General features: G+C 32.9%; 1 protein-coding gene across 1 annotated transcript; it reads right to left on the bottom strand.

Moving 5' to 3' along the window:
- Nucleotides 1-6,152: 6,152 nt before the first annotated feature.
- On the bottom strand, nucleotides 6,153-25,459 carry LOC123920230 (exocyst complex component SEC6). The gene is made up of 25 exons (XM_045972442.1): nucleotides 25,031-25,459; nucleotides 22,480-22,518; nucleotides 21,388-21,476; nucleotides 21,172-21,262; nucleotides 20,641-20,730; nucleotides 18,996-19,075; nucleotides 16,770-16,862; nucleotides 16,024-16,050; nucleotides 15,770-15,877; nucleotides 14,534-14,672; nucleotides 14,339-14,383; nucleotides 13,752-13,807; nucleotides 13,215-13,323; nucleotides 12,288-12,428; nucleotides 12,008-12,187; nucleotides 11,131-11,214; nucleotides 10,943-11,029; nucleotides 9,974-10,018; nucleotides 8,841-8,919; nucleotides 8,296-8,365; nucleotides 7,663-7,750; nucleotides 7,450-7,539; nucleotides 7,183-7,299; nucleotides 6,892-6,954; nucleotides 6,153-6,502 (listed from the first exon to the last, which is right to left on the bottom strand). The coding sequence occupies exons 1-25, from the start codon at nucleotides 25,160-25,162 to the stop codon at nucleotides 6,371-6,373; spliced, it is 2,274 nt and encodes a 757-aa protein (XP_045828398.1). The 5' UTR covers nucleotides 25,163-25,459; the 3' UTR covers nucleotides 6,153-6,370.
- Nucleotides 25,460-27,257: the final 1,798 nt, after the last annotated feature.

Here is a 27,257-nt window from a genome sequence, read left to right as displayed (position 1 = left end):
CTGAAGTTCAGTCGAAAATTAGTAGAATATAATTAATGATTGTTTTAAATAAGATTCAAATTCAGATTCTTTTAAACAGTTCATCTTTAACTAGAGTTCATTATTATAACTCACTTTCTTCGAGAAAAAAGAACTTATCTATGCCAAATGGTCACTCTATTATGCAATTGACAAACCACATTATCAACCTAACCTCCAAATGGCATGATAATCAAGATTTAAAATTTGGTTGGCAACATAAGTTTTTAAGAACAAGTTGATGCACTAGTACTAGTACAGTAGTCACATTAATTTTCTGAATCTGCCGCAATTCTTCTGACCAAAGGTATATTGAGACACAATATTGCATCAATTTCTGAAACACATGCACCTTCATTACATGTGATATGCATATACTAGTCCAGCTATAATAGGTTGGTATATTTTTAATAATTAATTATTCCACCAACCACTTTGGAGCAAATGCTATCTAGCTACCATTACTGGTAAGGCTTTATTGTGATACTATTCATGTGATTCTGCCCAATGCCGTAGCTTACACGATCATGTGGACATTATGGATTCAGTTCAAAACTTCCTTTCAATAATTTTTTTGTAAGAGTTGTATATTTGGACAAATTGAAATTCTAAGATTATTGGTTATAAAGAGAAGATCTGATCATCCGTGAGAAGAATTTGGATCATCCGTGTTGTGATAAGTGTGAGTTAAGTCCCACAATACTTAAAAAAAATGAAGGTTGAATATTTTATATGTGTGAGGACCCACAAACCTAACACCTTAAGGAGAATTTAAATAAAAGGACACAAAGTGCTGGAGAGGATCCAAATTCTAGAGAATGGGTTTCATGGATTTGCATCCTCTCCGGCCTTTTCTCTCACACTGTTCATTCTGCTATCGAGGCCTTTCATCCATATTTTTCTCTCTCTTTTGTTATGTTCTTTTTCTCTTTATAGTTTGATTCACCGCTGGATTAGAAAAAAGAGAGAAGGCTGGACATAAAAGACATGAGAGGATCCAAATTTGAGTTTCATTTTCATTTTAGATATATGATATAATGAATATATTAAGTTAAACCTCGACTATACAAAATAAAAGATAGGAGAATTTCAATATTAAAAATATACTTTAAAGAGCGTGGATCGTTTCACATGAGAAAATGCAAATGATTTACTTTTTTGGTTCAAGAAATACATATGATTTTTATTATAGAGAATTCACTCTCTCAATGTACACATGCGATTACATGATTGATCTCAATTTGTATATAAGCAAGTATTTGTTGAAAAATATATGTCCTTTAAATGAATTTTTAGTATCTTGAGTTTCTCGATTGCTAAGGGATAGCTAGTTAGGATTAAAATAAAATATGCGCACATAGTTGCTACTTGAATATAGATTGGGATTCCTTCCAATTATTGAAACGCAAAATCAATCATTCTTGGCCATTAAATTGCGCTAAGATGATTCACATAGTAACTTTACCAAATCGACTTTTACCTACATCTTAAAATATAATAAGTTTTTGGATTAAATCGGATGATTGAGATCTATAACTGCATAAATATGCGACGATTTGAAAGGCATTTTAAGTGAATATTCTATTTTTTCATGCAAGTTATTCTTCAATCAATGATGATGATCATAAATGACATGCCCTCTTGCTTTGTACTCTTGGGGGAGATGTCAGAGTTTGATTGAGTTTCAATGGAAATGAAACAAAGTCTACAAGTTTAAAGTGTGGTAGCCCCACTTCAAACATACAAATGAGTCTGCTTAATAGTTAATGTTCTTCAAATACATTTATAATTGTGCTTTTTATATGATTTATGATTGAAGTTGAAGATTAAAATGTGTTGGAAATCAAAATTACCAATTGGGTGAAAGTTTCTTGGATAACAATCTATACAAGTTTAAAAGAAATTTATGAACATTTAAGCTAAGAAAGAATAGTGCTCCAAAGAAAGAAACAAAAAAGATGAAAAGAGTCGTGAATTGGAATTTGTGGAATGTGTAGTTAGTTGAACTTTCATTCTGAAATTTTCTACTATGCTTTATAATTTAATTTAAAGGAAACTGCTACTTTATTTTTTTGACAATATTATATAATTCACTTTGAATTTTTTTTATTCCAGATTATAAATTACTTTAAAATTCCGATAAACCATTAATTTATTTTCCTATCATGCTCTTTAGTCTTTACTATTTAGTATTTACTCCCTCTAGTCCATTAATTTATTTTCCATATTATTGACTAGATACATTGAATTTTCAATGAATCTAAAATATAAAGTTCCTCTTATATTAAGGACCGAAGAGAATATCATTTTTTTCTCTTAATATTCCTTTCTAATGTTAGGAGATGATTTTGTAAGGAGGTTTCATAGAATGGTGAATTTGTTCTTTATTTTTTTCTCATCAGAAGAACTTAACGTGATGAAGTGAGTATCATGAAAATAGTTAGAGTAATTTAAATAAAGTACGGTATCATCAGTCCTTGTGAATTATGATTATAACTCAATTGGCAGGACATTGCAAATTTTATCATGTAATCTCAAGGAACGAAGTTCAAGTACTCGAGACAGTTATAAAGTAGTCGTTAATTAATGTAAAAATTACCTACTATTTTTATTTTTCAATTTTGTTTCCCGTGAGGGTGAATTATATCTAGTTTCTGCATTCAACACCAACAAACAAAATGTACTTGATATTTCCAAGCTAGTGAAATGGAATTGAAGTTTGCAAATCAAGAACAATTTATTACACAACTTTTTTTGGTCTCTCATTTTGGTTTTCTTTCTATTCTTTCCCAATACATTAAAATGCATGCTTGGCTGTTTGTAGAAACTTTGCATTTTCAACTGCATACATTACTTAATCATGTAAGTTTGACATATGATTACATCATTACTTTAAAATCCTATCAAGAATATGGTAAAATGTAGATATCATATACTAAAAATATATCCATCTAGTAATGAGAAACTCATTTCTTTTGTATACTTTTAGACATTTATTTACTTGTAGATAGGGACTCATCTAAAAGGTGATGAAGGTTGTTTAAATTTTGGATCCCAATTTATTACATGTGGATCCCTCATTTCTCTCGCGTGTCCTATGAATTTATCAAAATATCACTGTCTGTTACTTAAGTGGTGAATACTTTCAAATATATTTTTTATAACGTCCGCTTTTTAAGTAGCGGAAGAGTAAAAATGAAAATGTGAAGGACGCGCGAGAAGCCAATAAGATGGCAAAAGAAAATTTCGTTTAAATCTTGTAAGCAATATCTAAGTCATATAGTCGTTTAGGGTGTACGTGGGCCGGATTGGGTTGGGTTTGGCCAAAACTCAAACCACATATGGTACTCCGGGTTGGGTTTAGTAAAATAACCACCCGTTATAACATTGGGCCGGGTTGGACAAATCCACTAATTTCCGGGTTGGATTGGGTTGGGTTGTGGGTTACCCAAATTATTTTTCTATTTTTTTATATTAAATATCTAAATGTTGAATCATCATATTTTTCATAAAAAATAACTCAATCAATGTATTTTCTTGAAAAATAGGCTAACTTTTTTTCCCTATAAAAAATAATCACCCATTTTTTTGTGTAAATCTACTAATTTACGGGTTGGATAGTGTGTTATCCAAATGATGTTTTTGCATTTTTTAATATCAAATGACTAAATCATGAATCACTATATTTGTTTATGAAAATTATTCAATTTTTTTAAATTTTAAAAAAATAATGCGAAAAATTATCATATTTGTTCATAAAAATTATTCAATCTTTTTTTTTTTTTGTAAAAAATAGTATAACTCATTTTCAATATAAAAATATTTAATAATCAAATGAAAAAATCTTTAGTATTTTCATTAAAAAATTTCAAAAAACATAGCACTAGTGGGTTTTTTGGGTTGGGTCCGGTTTTACCCGAAACCCGGTTTTTTTAATGGGTTTTTCATTTTTGAAATCCATATTCATCCACTTACCCGACCCAACCCACTTTTTTGAATTGGATTGGGTGGGTTTGACCGGATCGACCGGATTTGCCCAACCCATGTACACCCCTATAGTCGTTTGTCCAAAAATGCTAATTTAATAATCAGAGTTTGATTTTATAATTTTAAGAGATGAAGTTCAAATTCTCTTTCAAAAATAATTTTAAATGACAATTTTTTTTTACACAGATAGATAAAGCCTCAGAATAATTGTAAAATGACAATTATCATCACTTTAACTAATAATAATTTCCTTCATCCCCAATTTTTTTAAAAAATAAAATAAAATTATATAGCCAATGTGAACTTAAGTTATTTTTCTTCTTTCCAACTCACACTTTCATATATAGACTTAACAAATTTAGGATAGCCTATGTATGATTCCATATTAAAGTTTGTACTCAACATATTTTTTCAAAAAAAGAAGAAGAAAATGATAAGTCTAACTTAATCTCATAAAACTTAGTTGTAAGGTGGGAACGGTCTAAAATTTAATCATTACCTTTGATATAAAATTTGTGTCCTTTCCAATTTTGTTTTGTTAGAGGTTTTATTGGATAAGCTATAAGCTTTACAAAACAATAGCATTGATGTGGATGCCATATAATTCTAATAACTTTGTAAGATCCACATGGGATGGTGCGTTTCAACTTTCAATTATACCTACTCCATAGGGGACCAAAACAAATACATATTTATAGATTAAGCTTTAATTTGTTCCTTTCACTATGAATGAACACCGTTTCTTTATAGTGCACTAATTGGCTTATTTGAAAAGGTAATATTTTAGTACATGATCGTGGAAGTAAATCAACCCTCCATGTAACTAGTTAATTAGGTTGGTTGAGACTTGAGATTGGTGGAACAGAAGTGTGGTTCAAATAAAAAAGTTTATTTAATCAATATTTTCAATAGTTGAATAAGACATATGACCCAAGTAATAAGTTGGATATAATTCAATGAACTTGGCAAATGACATAGTAAAATTCCAAAGAAACACTCCTTTTTTTTAGTTTTTAATGGATTCCCTAGTAGGTAATCTTATTTGAGTGATTGTCAGATACTATATATATAGACACATCTCACAATTATAATTTGAGTTTTTTTTTCTTTGTATTAACCCTTTGATTCCCAAAGTCATGTAATCCAGAGTTCGGCCACAAGGTAAATAAAATCTAACTATGAATTATTTTTATCAGGAATCGAACTCGAATTCTTCTAAACAATTTATACTAGGAGGAACTTATTAACTACTTGAGTCCAATATCTTAGTTTCAGAATTCAAACTTGATTTTTTACATTAGAAGAGTGTAGCCTTCTCTAGAGTTAACCTCTATAGGTTACTAAACTACTCTTTAATAGGATGTCTTTGGTTCTCTCTTTACGAATAATAAATTTCTTAAAGAGGTCCACCCTTATTGCTTTGTCCCTGTAGAATATTAATTCTCTTTAATAAGAGAATATATGTAAACTTTATCCAAACAAAAAAGAAAGTAAAGTAATTGAAGTAAAGCATTATAGTATCATATTCTTAGAAGTTGCACTAACATTAAGATGCATTATTTTAACTTGATAAAACTATTAAGTTTTTACATTAACACATGGTTGCTATAAAAAGCATGTATTCATATAATTCAATTTCATCTAAACAAAACAAATTGAAGAAGTCTCATAAGTATAGTTCATATGATAGCTACCAGGGATATTATATATTAGAGTGATCGGGCTTCGAACCCCGGATTCGCCATTTCTCCACATTTTAGGGCTAACATACTAGTTATTTTATATATCTATATATTACACAATTTCTATTTGTTTTGTTCTCAAGTCATATTTTATTTATTTTTTATCAAATGGATCCTATTATATATGATAATAATCTTCAAGCTTACATGAATTTGTTCCCAAAGCAACGTATTTATTAAATTAAATAATTTTTTATTTTTATTTAGACAAAATAAAAAATAGAAGGGACCACTCTTTATTAATGTATAATACTCAAAAGGTGATATCACCAATGGAGCAAAATATGTATGAATTGCATAAATATTACATTACATTGTAAAGACTACTTGTTAGTAATGTACTAATGTATGATACCAAAGTGGTATTACTATCGGAGATGCTCTAATATATAACAATGAGAAAAATGTGTAGGGAGCGATCAGTTGTTTTTTTATAAACATATACATAGAGAAAATGTAAAAGGCCATAAGATCAAATGCCACATCAAATAACATCCAGAAAGCTATAAAGTTAATGTAACAAGTTTATGTCAAACACCTCTTCTTTGTTCAAACATACTTATAAGCTAGTTCGATAAACTATAAGCAATTTATTAAACCTTCTCGATGAAGGAATCGTGATATTAAGTGAGTTTACGCCAAATTCCACCCTTGGTAGCAGTTAAGCATTTCACCCGGGGAAAAACAAAACCTGTCTTTGGAGGTCTTCCGTCAATAAGAGTATTTTCATATATGTCTTTGCACTCTTGTATGACCTGATCAACAAGAATAACATCGTGAGTTCCAAAATCAATAACCTAAATATTTCTCCGGAAAAGAACTTTCAGTTCATGATCAAATTAGAAAAATATATTACTCCATATCTGTTTCCTTCTACCCCTTCTCTTAAAATTTTGGGACAACTGGTTCCCGAAAATGATGTCCATAGATATTTTATCCAGTGTTAAAATTGAACGGACCATGTTAAATTTTTTAATTTATAGTTTGGGGAATATCTCAAGAAATTTTCAGGCACAGAAAACAGGAACATTTAAAATATCCTGCAGTCAGTTGGTCATAAGTAACACAACCAAATAAATGTGTACCCTATGAAGATATTTCGGGAGTTCAATGTTAAGCAAAATGAACACAAAATTTCATTTACCTCCTTGGCATCCTTCCGAGGAATTCCTTCTCGTAGACCAACAAGTTTCTCAACAACTTCAGGCTACAATGACGTATATAAACACAAGTTAGATATCATCATCATTCACTTTAAAGTCATAAAAAAAGTCTTTTCAAAGTTAATATTTCTATAATTACTTTAATTCATATCAAAAGCCTTTTCATTTTCAAAGTCGGTATTTCATTTCTATTTCATAAAGAACAAAAACTTCTATTTGCAAATGAGAAGCATTGAAATAAATTACTTAAATCATATTGGGCATAGTCTTACCGGGCAATCAGGTTGATGTTCAAGTATATTTGTATAGATGAGGGTGAAAGTATCAAGGCTCTCTGCTGAAGCCAGGTCCCTCAAGTCGCTAAGTACACTAACTCTGTTTTCAACTTTCTAATCCAGGATGTAAATGAAATTAGAGTAAGAAACTTGGGAGTAGCATGACAAGAGTAACAGCTAATAACATATTGCTCTGGGACTGGCATATTGTTTACATTGATTAGAGGACAACAGTGACAAAATGTCTAATAAAAGAGAACTTACAGAAACACTGATATGTTCCCTAAAAAAGTCCATGATGACCTCCTCATCTAGCCTCATCCGTTCAATAGTTTCTTCCTTGATGTAGTTTTTCTGCAATTAAAATTACAAGCGAGACATTTAATTAAGTCAAATGAACAGAAAGCTGATATGGAAGAGTATATGCACAATTTTGCCTTAAATAAGAACTGACTTTTGTTTTATTGAGAGCATAACCTGTGTTAAAAGACGGTCAACGTAAACAATCACTGTTTCCTCTAGGCAAGCTTCAACAAATCTCCTAAAAGATCTTTCTTCAATGTACCTTGAATATAAGGGTAGTTAAAACAGTTAGTTTTCCATAACAATCAAAAGAGTTACTGTTAGGAACCCAAGAATTGGATAAAGATACACCAGAGAAGATACTCTCCTTTCTAAGGGAATGGAAGTCTATATTTATAGAATTCCTATACACAAGGATAGGGAAAAGGATCAATGACAACAGGCCTAAAAGGCTAAAACAGAAAACTAACCGACAGACACTACAAACAAACCCAACTAATTAAGATAACTAACTTTTATATCAACTCTTAACTACTTTAATTTCTCTTCATTCTATTTCCTAACAGTTACACACATATTCAACTCTCAAAAAAATTCAGTTTTTCTCCTTTCCAGCTGGTTGCAATCTTTGTTCTCACACTCAAACTTCGTGATTACACCATAATCATATTTCTTCTTATTTTATCTAAATCCCATAATCATATTTGTTCTTAGACCATAGTGCTTGGTTTCCTCCTGTAACATATCTCCTGCTGAATGAAACAAATGAAACAAAACCAAATTACTGAGATAAGAAAGTCTACTCACATTTTTACATCAGTAAAATAATCGCCAAATGTTGCAACCAAGTACTCAGTAACCTGCCCCTCACTCCATTCTGATAAATGCAAATCAAATGGAAAAAAAAAAAAACTGAGATAAGAAAATCTACTCACTTTTATATAGAATTAGTAAAATAATCGTCAAATGTTTCAATCAAGGATTGGTAATATGCCGCTCACTCAACTCTGATATATCCAAAGCAAAAGAAAACATTTCATATTGAAAATATCAAATCGAACTTGGTAATGTTGGATAGCAAGGTACAACAAATTCAAATACCCAATCACATAGCTGCAACTATAAAGAACTAGAAACAACCAAAATTTATTATATTAAACTTTTAACAATTGTTCACATCCCATTATACCATAATTTTCCAGGAAATGCATTTCTCATTTAAGTAGAAGATTCATTACAGCACAAGAATAGAGTTCAACAATAAGATTTACCCTCATCCTCGAAAAAAAAAACTAGTGTAAAACAAAACCACATAGGAAGCGAGCTAGGTGATGGTGAAAAATTTGCTTTACCTTTATGGTATAGTTTGACCAATAACTCCTGGACACCGGGATCTTCAAATATTACACTTACAGTTTGATGCACAGCTTCCTATCATCAAGAAGAATATTCAAGTTTTCAGAATACAATCTCTTCCAAGCAATATATATTCATCAAAATGGTAAACGCAGTGACCAAAAATAATTTTAATATGACTCTGAAGTGAAATATTCTCTAAACAAAAAATACACATATGCTGGTGAGTGAATAAACTGGCATATGAACATAACAGACAAACATTCTAATACTTTTCAGTTCAAGAGATCTTCCAAGTATTTTATCGTAGATCCATATTTTTTGTTACCCTTTTTGCAGAATGAATACATGATCCATGTTCATATTTAGATATCAAAAGCAAAATGGAAAACATTATGCAAATATTGGACTCACTGTCTGATTAACAACAATGGCAAAAAATGTGCACCAGGAAAATAAAACACATTTGCAAATGAATTAGCATGTCAGAGGTTGTCAACATGTAACAATTAGCTTCCTAAAGATTTAAATAAGTTGGTGTGTGAAAAGTAACAATTACCTTTAAATGAGGGAGAGAACTAATAAATAGTATAAATTTTAAATCAAGTCAATTTTAAATTTCTTTTAAATCATCTATGCTACAAATTAGTTGAATTTTGTAGGCAACGTGCAACTTACAGTGTAGTGAAATTCTTATCTAATTTATCAAAGGAAACTATGGAAAAACATATGAACTAATAAAATAAAGGCTTAATTGCATATTTGGTCTCTTACGTTTATTTTAGGTTTCAATTTGGTCCCTTAAGTTTAAAAAGTTTCACGTTAGTCCTTTTAGTAAAATTTCTGTTTAAATCGTCTACGTGGCTAACAGATTTGCATACGCGGACAACTTAAGAGGGTGCCGCATGAAAGTTTTACACGAAATTAACTCCAAATTTAACGAAAAGGACGAACTTAAGTTGACATCGATAACGTAAGGGACCAACTTGAAACTTTTTAAACATAAGAGACCAAATTGAAACCTAAAATAAACATAAGGGACTAAATATGCAATTAAGCCTAAAAGAAAATAATAACAATTAATTACAGTCAACAATTAGGATATAGAAAGTTGCACACTCTCTCATACCTTAGCAACTTCGAGAAACCCCTTACAGGTATCTTCAAAATTAACCTGTAAAGAAAGAGAAAATGTTTAAAGTCAATAAAAATAATGGTTAGTGAAATCGCAGGGGACTAAGGCTGTCTTACTTACTACAAGGATCACAAGAAGCTGACAAACAATACAAATTTCAATACAAGTCTTAGATTGTGAATGACAAAGCCTAACTAATAAGGCATAGTGGGCCTGAGGCTTGGAGAGTCTATTCTAGGAGGAATAAATAAGATATTATAGATTTAGTATTATGTTTATATTAAGGATGCTGTTATCTGTTGCTATGTTTTTTTTTTTTGAACAAGCATTATCTATATATAATTGTGCTGTTATGCTGTTATCTGTTACTATGCTATTCAAAGTTTCTGATTATCTAGGATGTTTGTTATTCTTGCTTATTTTATTAGTATAAGAGACAGAATCGGGAACCTGAGAGAAGAGATAGAGATGAATTTGGGTGTTCATTGCAAATGAATTGCTATTGTATACAGATGACGACATCAGCTATATATAATTGTGCTTTTCTTACACCAACTCTAAGTTGGTTACCAATGTCATAAATAACATTTTACACATCAACCAACTACAACAAGCCTTTACACATTGATGTTAAGCCCGGTCCCTTTTTTGTTTAAATCATTGGATATCTATTATTTTTAGATGGTTTTCAATATACACCTCATATTTTAACCCTTCTTCCCCCTCTACCACTCCTCGTACCCCTCCACCTTTACGCCCTTACCCGGCCCACCTCTCACTCTTGCCCCCTCCATCTGAATACTAACCGTAAAACTTCAGGATTTTGCTTCCACTTCACTACCGATGTGGTTTCAACAATACAATTATGTGAGTTTCACATAAATGTAACCAAAAAAAAAATCAACAAACCAATGTTTACAAAAGTAATGTAACTAGGAAAAACATCAAACCAAAGCTGCAAACCTGCTCTGCATAGTTCTGTGGAAGGGCCTCTATGGTGCTATTACTTAGCTCCATTGCAAGATCATAGCAGCGCAAATTATTGTTTATCTAAATAAAACATTAAATTGCAGCTATATCAACAGAAAGTACCATTTGGAAACAATCATGTGTTGAAATAATAAACCAACACTATTAAAAAATACACTAACCATAGCACATAAAGGTTCCAGACCAATTTCAGAAGCTGGTTCTTTAAGTCTCTTCTTTTCAGCTGCTTGAAAATCAATCATCACCTGTAAAATAACAGTGTCATAAAAAACAGAATAACTATATAAGCACTATGCATTGTGTTAAACTAATTGTTGTATGAGAAAATTCTGTTCCAAATTCTACCAGTTTACGGTGCAATTAAGATCATAGTTTATGAAGCATGCACATCATTATTCTTAGAATTTGGGCTTAGGGCCTAACTTATCCCACAAAACTAGCTCGCTAGGTCAGGATTGCCCAAGCATTATAAGTATTACAAAGGCCTTATCTTGATAGAGTACATCCAAGTCAGACTTAATTCAGTTTTTAGATTCTTTATAGCTCTCTGAAATTCTATATATTTCTAGGTGATGCAGGGTCTAAACCTACTCCTCTCAACCCAGCACAATATAGGAGTTTTACCGCTACAACGGAGCCAGAAGAAGTGGTCGACTAGCAGACGCATTAGTGACCGCAATTAAGAGGATTTACATAATCCAACCTCACACCCATGCCCAATGGTTCTTGAGCGTGGATGATGCAGGGAGCCCAACAATGGATTTAGGATAGTTATGAATTATGATACTGTCTTAAAATTTAGGTTTAGGGCTAACTCAACCCCGCTGAACCAACTTGCAAGTGAGAACTGTCAAGTATCATAAGCACTGCAAATGTGATATCTCTATGATGTAGGACAAAACAAACCCCATCAACAGGACACTAAAGGAGTTGCAATGAAGACAAATGAAGTTGCCCAATAAAAGACCGCAGGGATGGCAGCAAACTATGGCGGATTTTCCAACAGTTACATTACATATATATCTTATCTGACATTACCTGAATAGTTGCCAAGGAAATTCGGTATAACATGACATCAGTGCTGTTATCTCGCACAATTTGAACCTGCTCTCCAAGTATCCTGAATAGATCAACAGCAGCTGGGGTGTATAGCTTCCCATCTTCAGTTTTCTTTGGGGGCTGTGTTTTATCTGCTTCTAAAATATTCAAGTACCATTTCTAGAAAAGATTAAGAACAAAGCTTAATGAGATAAAAAAATCATCCAAGGACATCATAGATTACCAAAGCAAAATTAATAAACAAGAAAGCTAGAATTACCCTTGTTGTAGCTTGCATTCGCTCAACATAAGAATTCATAAGAGGATCCATAGCACCACTCTCGGAACACACTTGGGCCAGAGACTCGTCAACACCGAGGCCAATCAGGTTATCTTGGTATTCAACCACCCAACCAGTTACCTATTTGAGACCAAAAAAATTATAAGTATATTTTCACAAAAAAGTTCTGGTGGAGAAAAAGAAAATAGAGAGGGGGAAAGAAAAATGGTTACGATGAAACCTACAAGTAGCAAGGAATTATACCAAAGTACAGTAATGAAATAAAAAAATAAAAGCTCAGTATAAAACAATGATAAATGTATTAAAGAAATGACAGATTCACCCCAAGGAGTGATATAGGGTCTGTTTGGTAAAAATAAGCTATAAGCTAGCTGATAGCTGATAAGCTAGCTGATAGCTGAAAAACTAGCTTATAGCTGATAGCTGAAAAGCTAGCTTATTGAAATTAAAGTGTTTGGTAAAATTAGCTTTTAAAGTGGTTATTAAATATAAAATTACATAATTGATAGTGGGTAGTTTATTTTTTAGAGTGGATAGTTATTAAATTAAAGGGTAAAAATGGAATAAAGTGTAAAAAGCTATAAGCTATAAGCTCAAATGCTACTTGAAATAGCATCTGAAAAAAAGCTATAAGCTAGTACAAAAAGCTTGTTACCAAACACTTCTAATTTTTTGAAACAAGCTTATAAGCTCATATAATAAGCTATAAGCCAGCTTATTTGTGTTACCAAACACACCCATAGTAAGGGCAGAATGATATAATTAGAATAATAAAGGGATTTTTTTTTAAAAAAAAGGTAGTTAGTTAGAGGGACTAGTGAGATATATTAATTGGAGGAAGTAAAGGTAGGAGGACCATTGAAGGAATGCATTTTGATATACATAAGTAAAATTACAGTGAAATACCTTTAATATCTCAATATTTGTTAATTCATTTGCCCTGTCACTAAGCAACCTTAGCATCTGAATAAACCTCTCAGTGTATAGATTTACCATTAATTGGAAAATTTCATATCTGCCAGAATTGAAAACACAGAATTAGAACAAACAGAATATGCACATAAAGGTCCCCGTGAGCTTAGCTCAGTTGGCAGAGACATCACACTATATGTGCAGGAACCGGGGTTCGAACCCCGGACACTCCATTTATTCACCTTTAAGGTGGATTTTCTAGCCACTAGGCTACTTGACAAAAAAAAATGTACATAAAGAAACCCCATACAAGCAAAAGCTCCCTTAGATTAAGTGAAATGTATTAAGATTGCAGACAGAATCAAGAAAGCAGCAAGAAAAGAAACACATGCCACACAAAACACATACCACACCTAAAAGAAAAGAAATTATGCAAGGAAGCAAACCAAATCTCATAACAAGATTAATAATTAGCAATTGACAGAAACCTGTCAAAAAGCATAGAAGATTAAATAGATAGTATATTCAAACCTTGGAGGAAAGCAGGGGGCAACATAGTCATAGATATCTCCGAGTTCCTCCCCAATCTATATACCATAAAAGAAACAAGGTTGCAGCAGTAATCAGTAACAGGGAACAAAACTGGATCTCATGTGCAGGAAGCAAAAATGGTATTAAATTTCAAATAATTTTTTTTTTGTATTGTAAATAAACATGAGATCTAGAGAAGAATTGTCTAATGAGTAATGACTTTGTACCATCAACCAGTTACTATAATAGACTTCAGTACTTCAAAGAACGGAGGGAGGAGAGGGCGACATAAACTTTGATAGTGGTTGCATGTATAGAATTGGACTTGACTTTTGATAGTTAATTATGAATGTCATTAATTTGGGTAATTTTATAATCTGTAAGGATAGTAGCCATCTTACTAACTACCATTCCACTAAAGCATTTTTTGGTATACAATTAGCATGCACGATGATCCATCTATCTAAAGAAGAAAACAACAAACAACTGATATAGTGCGGGAAAAAGGGGAATAAAATTAAAAAGTCAGTGTGGCGAAAATGGAAAGTATATAGTTCAGAAGCTTAAATTCAATCAGTCTAACATACCACTCGAGCTTCCTCTAAAGCTGCTTTCAGGTCCTCAACACAAAGCTGATGCATAAATGAAATTAAAATAAATTGCTTAGAGTATAGCGATAATGAAGAATTATGTAGGTGTGTTTAAGAGAATATGAGTGTGTGTGCATTTTTTGCAGCAGGAGCACTGGAGAGGGTGTAGACCAGTAGGACTTAGTGACCTACCTCATTTAGAAGCTTGTCGAAGCGTCCTTCAACAGTCTTCCCAATTTGCTCGTAGCACTTATCCTTATAGCCTTTCCCCTGAACTTTCAATTTTTGTTGTGTTAAATTTTTCGATGAAGGCATTGTGCTTGTAGCTTTTCTGTGATTCATTAACATTAACAAAAGTAAGTAATGACAGAGGGGTAAAGGAGAGTTTTCCTCTTTACAGAACAATTTGAAATGGAAGATAAACAACCCATGGCTCAGTTTTATCGATAACATTGTGTTGGAAAATGATCCTTGTAATTTCACTCATTTTTGCTCCCATACCAGAATGGCCCTAAGAAGACATTATAATGTTGGGAAATATCCACTATCAAACTTCAGGGATAAGTCCCATGACAAAACAAGCAGGCAGAATGTTTTCAAACTACTACCACATACTGATTTACTTTTTAAAATCAAATAATTTTTTACAGTGTCTAGAATTAAAATTACCAGAAAAATCAAGCATTGATTTTTAAAATCTAGAACCTACTATAATGCTAGGGGAAAATGGGCAACCATCCAAGCTATGATGTTAATAGCAGCGCAATCGCGTGGTGTCAGACCACCTCTCCGCTATGCTATAAGGCCGCTTTCCGCTATTTAGAGAAGCGGAAATAGCGGCCGCTATTTGCAGGATAATAGCGGTGGCGTAGTGGATCGGTAGCGCTATTTGGCTGCTTTTGCATTTTGGATGGGAAATTTTTTATTAAAACCCTTATTTTGGATATAAATCATAAAGTGAGGGGTATTTTAGTCTTTATTTAGAACCTATTTTGATGGTAAATGACAATATTTAGTATAATTATTAAGTAAGAAAGTCCTTTTAATTTTGTGTATTTTTCTATTTTTTAGTATTTATGTATGTTGTTGGAATTTATGTTTAATTAGTACATGGCCGCTATACTGCTATAGCGCTACCCGCTATACTGCTATAGCATTTTTTAGGGTCGGCGCTACGCGCCGCTATCTGATATTAACAACACAGGCATCCAAGTGTCAAAGACAAACTGACAAGCAAGTTTTGTCTTGGAATAAAAAGGTCAAGCCAAATTTCACCTGACACGATGATGACAACGGTAACAGAGAAAATGCCAAAGAAAACAAATGACAACCATCTAAGGGCCACCCCATTATATTGAAGATTGTTAAGATCCTATGATTTACAACTATCTAGGATAATGGAACTCAATTCAAACTACTATAACATACGTGGCACTTCTATGAGGATTTGTGGCTGATGCTAATGCACCATCCCCTTCAGCCTCGGCTACTTCCTCTGCAACCTGTTGATCATGAATTTCTTGCATTTCAACAACCCTGGAATAGGTAAACACAAGGAAAATGAGATTACATTGAGTTTAGAAATTCCATTCATACAACCAACCATTTAAATAAAGATACAATGAAAGGAATAAAAATGGAAAGAATTTAAAGGAAAATGCAATTGTCTATCAGCAACATACCGTAAAGCACGAACCAAAGTCTGTGGGCTGCAAACACGGGAAAATAAAATAATATGATTAAAATAAAGGAGAGAATTGACCATCATACCACAATTACAGTATATAACTTCATCTTTAACAATGCAATGCATCAAAAAGTACTCTTGGAATTTGGGCTTAAAGCCTAACTCACTCCAGATAACCAGTGAGGATTGTCCAAGCCTTATAATGGCTACATAGGCCATATCTATAGCCAATGTGAGAATCTCATGCTCAGAACTAGACATCTAAAGTGTGGCCTAATGCGGAAGAAATAACAAGATCTCAACACAAACCTTTACAGTCAGGACTGGACATGGTAAAAATGTGAGTGCAATAATAGAGACATTGGCCCAATAACCAATCTGGGATAGGTTTAGTTACAATCTTAGAATTTGGACGTAAGTTCTAATTCACCTCACAAAACCAACCTGTATCTTGAAAGGTGAGGATTGCCCAAGCCTTATAAAGGCTACCTAGGCCATATCTCTAGTCAATGTGGTATTCTCAATACACCTTCTCACACTCGGGACTGGACATCCGAAGTTTGAACTAATACAGGAGGAATAACAAGGATCTAAATAAGTGCTACTCAAACATAAAATCAACAGAAAACACAAGACTTTCAAATCTTTAACAGCACTCAATTGATAAAAGTTCAAGAGGTTTCATAGTAAAACAATATGCAGCATTATTTGATATGCTCATATTCAAGACATGGCACAAACCTTTCTTTAGAAAGTTTATAGAAATTGGCAACATGTCCCCATAGTGTCTTCTCAAAGTTCTCCCAGGTTCGATCTACATCTTCAAAATATTCTCTAAAACAAATACAAGAATAAGATGTTAACAATAGATTCAGTTAGAGATTATGTCCATAAATAGTTATGGTTGGATAGTTTCATGTAAATATATTAAATAGGATAAAGTTAACATAGCTTATCTATCTATGTAACACATGGATTCACACAAATGCTTTTTTCATTGTAACTCTCAAAGATACAAACTCCTAAGCCATAATAATGCCATAAATGAACAACAAAACAAAATAACGGAATCTCAAAGTTATGGAAAATTAAATAAAATAGTTTAAGTGAAGGTTAAAAGTAGAATAAAAATGCTTACAACAAAAGTTGGTATCCCCTTTATACAAAGGTATGGAAAATTAAATTATTTGATTGAATAAAGAAAGGAAAACTTATAACTAAAATAGTTTAAATGAATGGCAAAATTGGAAGAAAAATGACTACACCAAAAGTTGGTATCTATTGGTATAGATATTTTAAAAGATATTGTTTAATTAAGTAAAGAATAACAAAAAATGTAAATAAAATAGTTAAAATAACGGGTAAAATTGTTATAAAAAACGGATGCACTAAAACTCGGTATCTCCTTTATATAGACTAGATATTTAAAAAATAAAATAGTTGTTTGATTAAGTAATGAATATCAAATTGTAAATAAAATAGTTTAAATAAAGGGTAAAATTAGAAGAGAAAAATGCTACACCAAAGTTTCATATCCCTTTTATTAGGTTTTTATATGGAGTCTAACTCATCTTTACAAAACCGGCTTGTAAGGTGAAAGGTGCCACTCTATAAACTCATTTCAGACCTTACCTTTATCCTATGTGGGACTTGGGTTTTTCCCAATACATCCCCTCATGCCCAGTGCTATTGGGCTTGGTGCGTGGATATAAATGGCAGGTGGCCCGGATCAATAGGCTCTGATACCATACCATATTAGGTTTTTATATTGGACCTAACTCATCCTTACAAAACCGACTTGTAAGTTGAGCGGTGTCACTCTTTATAAACTCAATTCAGGCCTTACATTTATCATATGTGAGACTTGGGTTTTACCCAATACCTTTATATATATAGTAAGTATAGACATAGATATAGATATTTAAAAAAATTAGTTGTGGGAGTAAAGAATGACATATTGTAATTTGTAGATGAAATAGGTTAAAGTAAGGATAAATACTGAATTTACGGTTATAAAAAACATATTTTAAGGACTGAATTGCATGTCCAGTTCAATCAAATTGCAAATGCTCTTGATGACTTTAAGTTTTTCTTTACCAAGTTTTGTTCAAAAGTTATCAACATGTGTTCTCAGTTTCAGTCCAATAACATTGTAAATTTGTAACTATAAAAAATTCTCAAAGTTCAGTTCATTTTCATTACATTATTATATTTCATAGAATAAAGGTATCTTTTGAATTTAACATTTATCAAATAAGCAGTATCTAAGTGTCATACCACAAAGCAAAGCACGCCCAAACACAATGATAGGGAAAAAAAAAAACTGTGGCATCTTCCCAAAAGATAAAAATATTAAAAGATATTTTGTCAAATATTTTTCCTATAAAATATTCTTCTAAACTTTCCAGGATGACATTCTTTAGAACCTTTAAAGCCACCAAATGCATAGCACCCCACCACACATAGATTTTCCAATTGACTACGAATAAGTTCAGGCTGCACTAGCAGAGGCAGAATGAACATCTCACAGAGTTTTGGATAAGTATATAAAGTATAATTAAAACTCATTTCATCTATTCCTTTAATAGAAAAAGTTAAGTGAATCCAGTTATGTGAAATTAATTTGCTTGATCAAGTCTTCTCAAAAAAAATATATTATCTACTCTAAAAGAAAACGCAAGACTCCTGTACTTCCAAATCAAAAAATTATACCAGCCATTAACAAAGTCTCTGGTAAAATAACTGCATTGGGTCAGAATTAAAAGTTTCAATTTCAAGACTGCAAGCAATACCAGAAACAATAGTTTAAAATTGTAGGGGCCACTGACTCTGAATACCAATGGGTCATAGCATAATTATAAATGAGGGCTTATGCATATTGAAATTAACTCCAAATTATGTGGTGTCCCTCACCAGGGTTCTCATAAAGCCCACGAATGTAGCAATAGAAATTAAGAAGACACAAACCTCAATCTTCCAACCTCTTCCTTGTGAGATGCTGCTGCTGCTAATGCAAATCTTCGCTTTCCATCTAGAGCTGTTAACCTCTGCAAAATAAGAAAAAGTTAGATATATTATGGTAGGTCGGCTATAGTTAAAAGGGTGTATTTTATGAGAAGAGTGAATAGGCTAGAGTGGGAGAGGTTATAAGTTATAACCAAATAAAAGAATAAATAAATGTTATTGAATGATAGAATAGAATGCATATGCGAAGGGATAGGAGGAAAAGCTAGGGAAGGTATTGTTCGTTGAGAGTGTGAGAGTCAACGACCTTGAATTCCGTGAGCCATGTAACTCATTTGCTCTGGCTTGCATTTAGCAGATAGACCTCAGTATACAATGAAGATTCTTTCATTTTCTATCGATGTCTATTAACTGTAACAATTGGTATCAAAGGTAGTGTAGCTGAGGTGTTAAAAAACAAAACCTGCTAATTGACATTAATATTGGAAAAAGAAAAAATCTTCATTGTATACTGAGGTCTATCTGCTAAATGTGAGCCAGAGCAAATGAGTTACATGGCTCACAGAATTGAATTGGAACGAGGTGTACAGGGTCTGAGGCAAAAGCCGACGAGGATCCGATGGAAAGAAATAATGGAACACCATGTCTGCGGCACTGAAAATGTTGTGCAGGAAATTTTGCATTGGCTGGCGGAGTTACAACACATTGTAGTCAGAATCCGGTATAGATTGTTGGCGGAAATGAAAGGGGAGGCAATCCATTTAGGATAGCAGTGAAAGACTGCCTCCAGCATTTCCAAAACAGCAACAAGGGAGAAACAGAGTACAGATGCTGGAGGAAAGTTGAAATACATATCTTTATGGGCTACAATGCATAGGAGTGGGTATCGTATAGAAGTATTCTTCTTAACGAAAGGGTACCAGAGTCGGAAATAATGATAGCAGTTCTTGTATCAATGGTAAAAGACTTGTATACTAAACCCTACTTGTGAGACAATGATGAACGTGGCTTTTAGACATTTTCAACCCACTCACATACAAAAACACACGATTCTCGGGTTGAGATAAAACGGGAGTGTGCAGCATTACAGAGAGTAGTTTGAAGTCTTTACCAAACCTTTGAATATTATGGAGCAAAAATAATTTCTTACCAGAAAGATTATTGAATGAGTTGAAGGATATGATTTAAGGGCTGAGCTTACATGTTGACTAAATTTGGCAGAGTGTAGAAATCTAGGGAGAACCTCGAGTGGGGACCTCCTATAAGGTCCTACAAGTACACGAAGCTAGGTAAGGAAGGAAGAGAGAGAACAGCAGTGAAAAGTTTGCAACATAATGTAGTTTCTGGAGGGACAAGTACTGAGTCCAGTACATAGTAGGAAGAGGGGTGAGAACTGACAGGCAACAGAGAGAGCAGTTTTAAGCAACTAGAAAGGAGGAAAGGGTTATGTTTTCACTATGATTAGGATTTTAGCCCTGGGTTTCTTTATAAAAATGAACATAGTAGAGTGATCATCATGGCAGATGATAACATAAAATGGACAGAAGGAACAACTACATAAGGCTTCAAATGCACTTGACATTTTGACAAGCCAACTATTGTTTATGATAAAATCAATATTTTGCAGTATAAGTAAGACCAGCCTAACCTCATAAGTATTGACAATTTCTTTGTCATCAGTTAAAGAATCCCGAGCCTCCGCTGCCTCAACAGAGATGGACATCATACCTTCAACATCCTATCATAAGACCAAGAAGTCAGCCAAAAACCATAAAAGAGATGAAGTACGACGTATATAAATGCACAACTAAATTCCAACTTCAATGTTTACTAAAAATCATGACAAATACAGCTAGGTTCCAAGTTTAAACCATGTTTCTCAAGTCCATTCTATTTCTACCAATGAAAGATTAAAGTATGAACCTTTGACACAGTGAAAGCAACACTTAAGACATAATATACTCAATACCCATTTTGTACTCGATTCAACAGGAGATAAAGTGAGAGAGAACATAACCTATTTTGTTATAATTGTAGGTGATAAGCACAGTCCTACAGAAAAATACAGGGAGAGGAAGTTCTATAACAACTCTAAAGACTATTACGAATCAATAGAATGAGTGAGACTAGCATTTTTTTAATCAATAATTGAAGGTTATATAAAAGACAGAAAAAGCACCTTCAAGGTTGTGTTTAAGTTATTTCTTGCATTGCTAAGTATCTTTATCTGGTCATGATTGTCAATTAATGTTTGGCATTCCTGACATAAACTGATGCACCAGGAAAATCACAGTAAGTTAAAAGAGAAAGATATCAAAAGTGCAATTTACAAAAGTGAAAACACCCACTCTCTAAGAAGTCAAAACAGTTTCAGTCTATCTCATTTTTAACATACTTCTCAATGGAGAGAAAGTTTTCCCGAAGCTGGTTTACTGTCTTCTCAGAAAAGGAGAGTGATTTCAATCCTGCCTGTGACTGCTCAACCTGCAGCATAGTGTTTTCAGGCAAAGCACGAGAAGATATGAGATTGTGGCGCCCCAGTTGATTGAATATAAAAAAAAGCAGCAGAGTGTACAATGCAATTCATGTTTAATGGCTAGAGACTGGACTCTAGACATAATAATGAAACAGTGATCTCATAAATACTACCAACAATGACATTTGTTGCTATTAGAATTAAATATCTGCGGTCCAAGTTTTGAGATATTTTGAATATAAGCTGCCCTTCAGTTTAGGTGTAAGGTAGTAGTTACCCGTCATTAGTTTAATGTTCACTAGTGTTTGTCAAACGGGAAGGGATAATAACAGAGCCAAGTGGTTCTTTAGAAGTTAGATCATGTCGGTCTTTTGCTCCCATATATTGGTGTGCAGAGGTAGAGGAACTTGTATGTCTCAAAGGAGCTCGACCCCCAGCCCCTACTTTTAAAACTTGTATTTCTTACATATCCTTAGGGTCTGGTTGGGAGTTTAGGAGGGGAGGGCTTTGAATAAATGGAAGGATAAAGTGGAAGGAATGGAGGGCCTTGGGAAGAGAGGGCTTTGCAAGTATTTTTTTCTTCATAATACAAAATTCGCCTAACCTAGGAGAACTCAAAAGTTGTATTGTAGGAGGATTTTGGAGGGTTTTTGGGGGCTTTGGATAAATTCTCCCAATCCAATATATATTTTTATAATACTCTCAATAGTAAAAATATATTAATCATAAGCATCCATTTATCACTCTCTACAAAAACACTCTCAAAAAGGTGAAAGATTTCTCTATTTTTTCCCTCTATTCCCCTACAAACTCCCAAACAGAGCTGCTCTCGGCCAAACAGAGCCTTAGTAATCTATGAGCCTAACATGTTGACTCTCAGCGTGCTATATTTTCTTATTAGCTATCAACGATATATTTTTCCTAAGATTTGCAGCTACTAAAAGGTTGAACTCTTTCAATAAGATGCATCTAACCCGATAGTATTTAGTCAATCAAAAAGGAAATAATTACCTGCTCTGCAACCATTGTACTAAGTTGTGCGTCATTGGCCTGAAAACAATAAAAAGAAATCACTCAGACTCACGCAACAAAACTTTTGTATAAAATAGCTGCAACAATAATAAATGATTAAAAGAGATGCACCAATTATAATTATCTAATAATTGTAAATGGGCCATGGCTATATAAGAGACCATTACAGACACCCGCAACAATAACATTATTACATATTTGTTAGAAGCTACTAAAGCTAGTATAAATAGGTCATGGCTATAAAGCTTGGATAGGTAATCAACTCAGGAGGGGTATTGAGTCACTGTGTTATTGGTCAAACAACATAAAATTAAAAAATAATTAAATACTAAGATCATGGTTTATGACAGTTAACAAAAAATTCTAAATTTCATTTAGAAATTGGTCAATTAAAAACATGATAAATTTACAATCTGACACTTTGATAGTACCGGTCTTACAGTGAGATAATTACCCCAACATCCTTTCTATTTTGATCATCTATAGAGGGCCCATTTGTTACAAATTATAAAACAATTATTATATCATTCAATAATTTAAAGATTTTTAATTGAAAAAAAAAAAAAAAAAAAAACGAAACTTTTTTGAAAATGATTTTCATCAGAAGCTACTCAAAACAGTTTTTAGATTATTTACAAATTCTTGTTTTTTAAAAGCTGTAACAGACGGATGAAAGCTCTTAAGTGAATAAATTATGGGTACTGCAAAATTCATGTCATACATGTACCCGGTACTTGAAACATGTAGTGTTAGACTTTCTAATATATTTGCAATTGATTTTTGTTTTGTATACTGCCTAGTCCAAGGCTCCAGACACACAGCTTGTCCTCTAATTCATCTACCATTGCTTATGAGTCTTCTTAGGAATAATTTTCAGTGATTTGTGGGGTCCTACACCCTTTGTTTCCTCATGTGGCTATTCCTATTTCCTATAATATATTGCTTATTTACATAGAATTATCGCTAATCATGGCAGTATGTCTTTGACTCTAAATCTGAGCATTGAGGAATCCAAGCTGAATCACAATACAAAACTAAAACCAAATCACTTCAAACAAATAAGAGAGGCGAGCGCATTTCACTCACATTCTGAAAGATTTCGGAATCAACCATAGATTTATCATAAGTTGTTTCATAATTCTTTCAAACATGTACACAAGCATTTATATCATAAGATAAACTAAAAAAAACTCTTTCAAATATGTCCCCTTAGTCTTCATATAAGGCTAGCTTTAGTGCAGAATCCTCTCACTATTCAGTGTTATTGCATATCAATAATTAAGAATAAAATCCACCCACTTAAAACTCTAATGTATTATGTATGGAACTCGCTGCTATAAATATTATACCCTAGCTTCATATCCTACCTTACCAATACAAAGTGATCAGTGTAGTCATTTGTAAATTACAAAAAAATAGCATTTTGTTCAAATTATGCTATGCTAGGGTGCTATAGCGCTATTTGACAATACAACAACAACAACAAAGCCTATCCCACTAAGTAGGGTCAGGGTCAGCTATATTGATCAAATGATGCCAGTGTTCTTTCATATATCTATTTATTCACCTCATAATCTCTAGGTATCTCTTAATTGTTTCTCTTAGAGCATCCACAATGGAGCTCTCCATTTTTGGGTATTTAACTGTGTCCCACATCTACACATCACTCATTATAATTCTTTAATAATAGTACTTAAACACTCAATCCCTTGCGTAAAAAAAATAAACACTCAATCCATCCAACTCAACACCTCTTAAAAAGTTCTAAATGGGTCCTATCAATATCACCTCTAACATAATTAATTCAACTTAAAATGCAACAAATCCTCCCATAACTTTCTTTTCCCTGCAAGACTACATGGTAACTATATAAAGCACCTCTCCCTCCCACTCCACACTAGTACAAATAAACCCATCACTAGATAAGAGATTGATTCACCGGATGTGTTGTTGAGGAAAAACCTTCTAGGATTTGAGCAGCAGCTTGTGATGGAGTGGGATCTATTCCAATGCCAACATTGGAATCAACTCTACATCCCACTAATAACTCTACATCAATATAAATTGTCCAACAAAGATATATTTTTAAAGGAGAGAGAGGCTACTTATTGTAGAAGTGGTACTTATTCGGTACTCAATTTTGTTTTCCTCCATGGGGTACCTAAGGTACCAATGCTTCAAAAATAAGTACTCCCCATTGGAGATGGTCCTATAGTTTTTCTAGGTCTTCCTCTACCTCCAGCTATTTGACAATACTCTTGTACTAAATCGCTCGGAATAATAGCGGTTTGTTAAAATTCCATTACACTATAGCCGCGATTTTACAACCCTGAAAGTGAATCCATTTTTTGATAAAATCAACAACAAAAACTACACCTAACAAATATCCAGTCCAAAAACAAATATCTCAATAGTCAAATCGCATTCTTAAAAGTTAATACCATCAATCACACTTATATGAACAAAAACAAAACTAGGAGTTCTTCTAAGAAGCTCAAATCAAAGCTAAAAAATGTAATAGATCTGAAACCTGTTGGCGAGAAATGTAATCAGCTTTGATGGATGAAATTGACTGAAGAAGCTCCGGAAGAGGTAAGAGCTTGGCGACCTCACGAAAAGATGCTTCTTTGGCTTCGACACCGAGATCCTCAGCCATCATCATGTTTGCAACGAAACGAGCAAAACACGAAATGAAGGGGAGATTGGAGCGTTGATATGGTGGTGATTTGAGATTTGGAAATGGAAATGGTAATTCTAGATAGAGAGAGAGAGAGAGAGAGAAAGAGACGGTTATAGAGAGAGAGAGAGAGAGATGGGGTGGATGGAAGTGGCAATGAGAACAGGAAATTGGTCAGCAATTGGACGTGGCGACTTGGCGAGGATGGATAGACGACCAGTTTAGTCGATGATGATGAACAGGATGTATATTGTAAATTAATTTGCCAATTTTTGATAAAATATTACTCTTTTTTTTTTTTTTCTTTCTAAAAAACATAGTCTTTTTTTAAAAAAAATTTTAAAAAATATAGTCAATTAGTGTGTTCAAAATAAAAAATGGATTTTTTAATTGTAAAAAAAACATTCCTGTATTATTTTTAGTCCCTAGCAACACACTCTCACATATCTCAACATACTCTTTTTATTGGTTAAAATTTATATGATTCTCATTAAAATTATATGGAGCCCACATTATTTCATGGGACTCATATAAATTTCAACCGATAAAAAGAAAGTCTATTGAAATGAGTGTGTCCTTAGCATTATTCATTTTCACATTATAGAGACTATTTTGAGGACCGAGAGTATCTATTTTATATAAAACATTTTCAAAATAGCGATTATTCTATATACTACAACTACAATATTATAGAGGACGAAAATTATCATTACAATTTAATAGGAATTAAACTTGAAATGTGATTTTTTAACCCTAAAAAAAAAATAGTTTGTTTTTTGAGTCTTGGACATGGCAACGGAGCGGAGATAAATTTTGTCATCCCCAAATCCAGCAGACGGCCAAACTCATAAAGTTCAATTATCCTCATACCCATTTCAATTTTCAGTGAGATGAAAAAAAGAACCTCAATCTTATACCCGACGGAGTTCGGATATACTTGTTATGTCTGCCCCACATGAATTTGGGTTTTACTTTGGTATTTTTTATTAAAATTAAAGTTCAAAACTTAAAACTTTTTTGTTTCAATAATTAATGTTTTTTAAAACAAAGAAAAAATAGAGAAAACAACTTGTTTAATATTCAACTTAAAAAATAAAAAATAAACATGTGCATAAAATTTAAGGAGGCTTGGGAGGGATTGTTTTCCTAATAGACAACGTTTGGTTAGCAAGGGAGTGGAATGCCAAGGGAATTGTATCATCTATCAAACTTACACTGAATATAACTGACATGTGCTTCTTTCATTGTACAGATAGTGTTAATTGCTGGAGGAAAGTAAAAATATGGGACAAGCTAGACGTGCTAATGCAGCAGCAAGTTGACAACTTTTCTAAATTTTTCACAAACATATGACTTCATTTTGATCAATCACAACTTGTTACTTTTGCGATGGTTGCTTGAGCATATGGAAGAAGAGAAATATGAAGTTGTGGAAGAATAAGAACAACACTGTTGAACAGGTCTTGGCAAGCACATCAACGCCAACCCAGTCCCGGCAATGTGATACCGCAACAGCAAGAACAACAAACACGATGGCAACCTCCACCAGCAGGCTACTTAAAATGTAACATTGATGCATCTATTTTCGACAAAAGTAAGCATGTTAGTAATTGGAGATGAGAAGGGGCACTTTGTAACAGCAATGACAACTTATATTAACGCTTCAATGTCTCTAGCTGAAGGAGGATCATGGTGACTCCAACAAGGAATTTTGTGGATGGAGATGTTAGAATACCACAGAGTAATTTTTTAGATGGATTGCAAGATCGTGGTAATGATTTGCACAATAAAAAACCAAATATTTACGAGTATGTTTAATTATTGCGATGACTATAGAACCTTACTCTTAAAATATAGCGATTTGTTAGTTGCTATCACTAGACAACAAGCATACAATAACAACTAGTATAACTTACCCGTGCATTCGCACGGGTTAATGCTCAATGAAAAATATATGTAAATTAATATATTTCATAAATTTAATTAAAATTAAAATAATTTTTAGGGGCTAAAAGTAAATATATATTGAATATTGGATATTAGTGTTAATAATAGCAGGACATACATCACACATTAATCG

The sequence above is a fragment of the Trifolium pratense genome, linkage group LG4, assembly GCF_020283565.1.
Source record: "Trifolium pratense cultivar HEN17-A07 linkage group LG4, ARS_RC_1.1, whole genome shotgun sequence".
NCBI lineage: Eukaryota > Viridiplantae > Streptophyta > Magnoliopsida > Fabales > Fabaceae > Trifolium > Trifolium pratense.
This window is presented reverse-complemented; position numbering and strand designations above follow the sequence as displayed.

Excerpts from the sequence above, each read along its gene's own strand:
- LOC123920230 (XM_045972442.1), bottom strand. The coding sequence starts at position 25,162 with ATGATGATGGCTGAGGATCTCGGTGTCGAAGCCAAAGAAGCATCTTTT. Across the intron at positions 16,863-18,995 it reads GAAGAGGTTGGAAGATTGAG|AGAATATTTTGAAGATGTAG; the intron begins GTTTGTGTCTTC and ends TATTTGTTTTAG. Across the intron at positions 12,188-12,287 it reads GAATGCAAGCTACAACAAGG|AAATGGTACTTGAATATTTT; the intron begins GTAATTCTAGCT and ends AATCTTTTCTAG.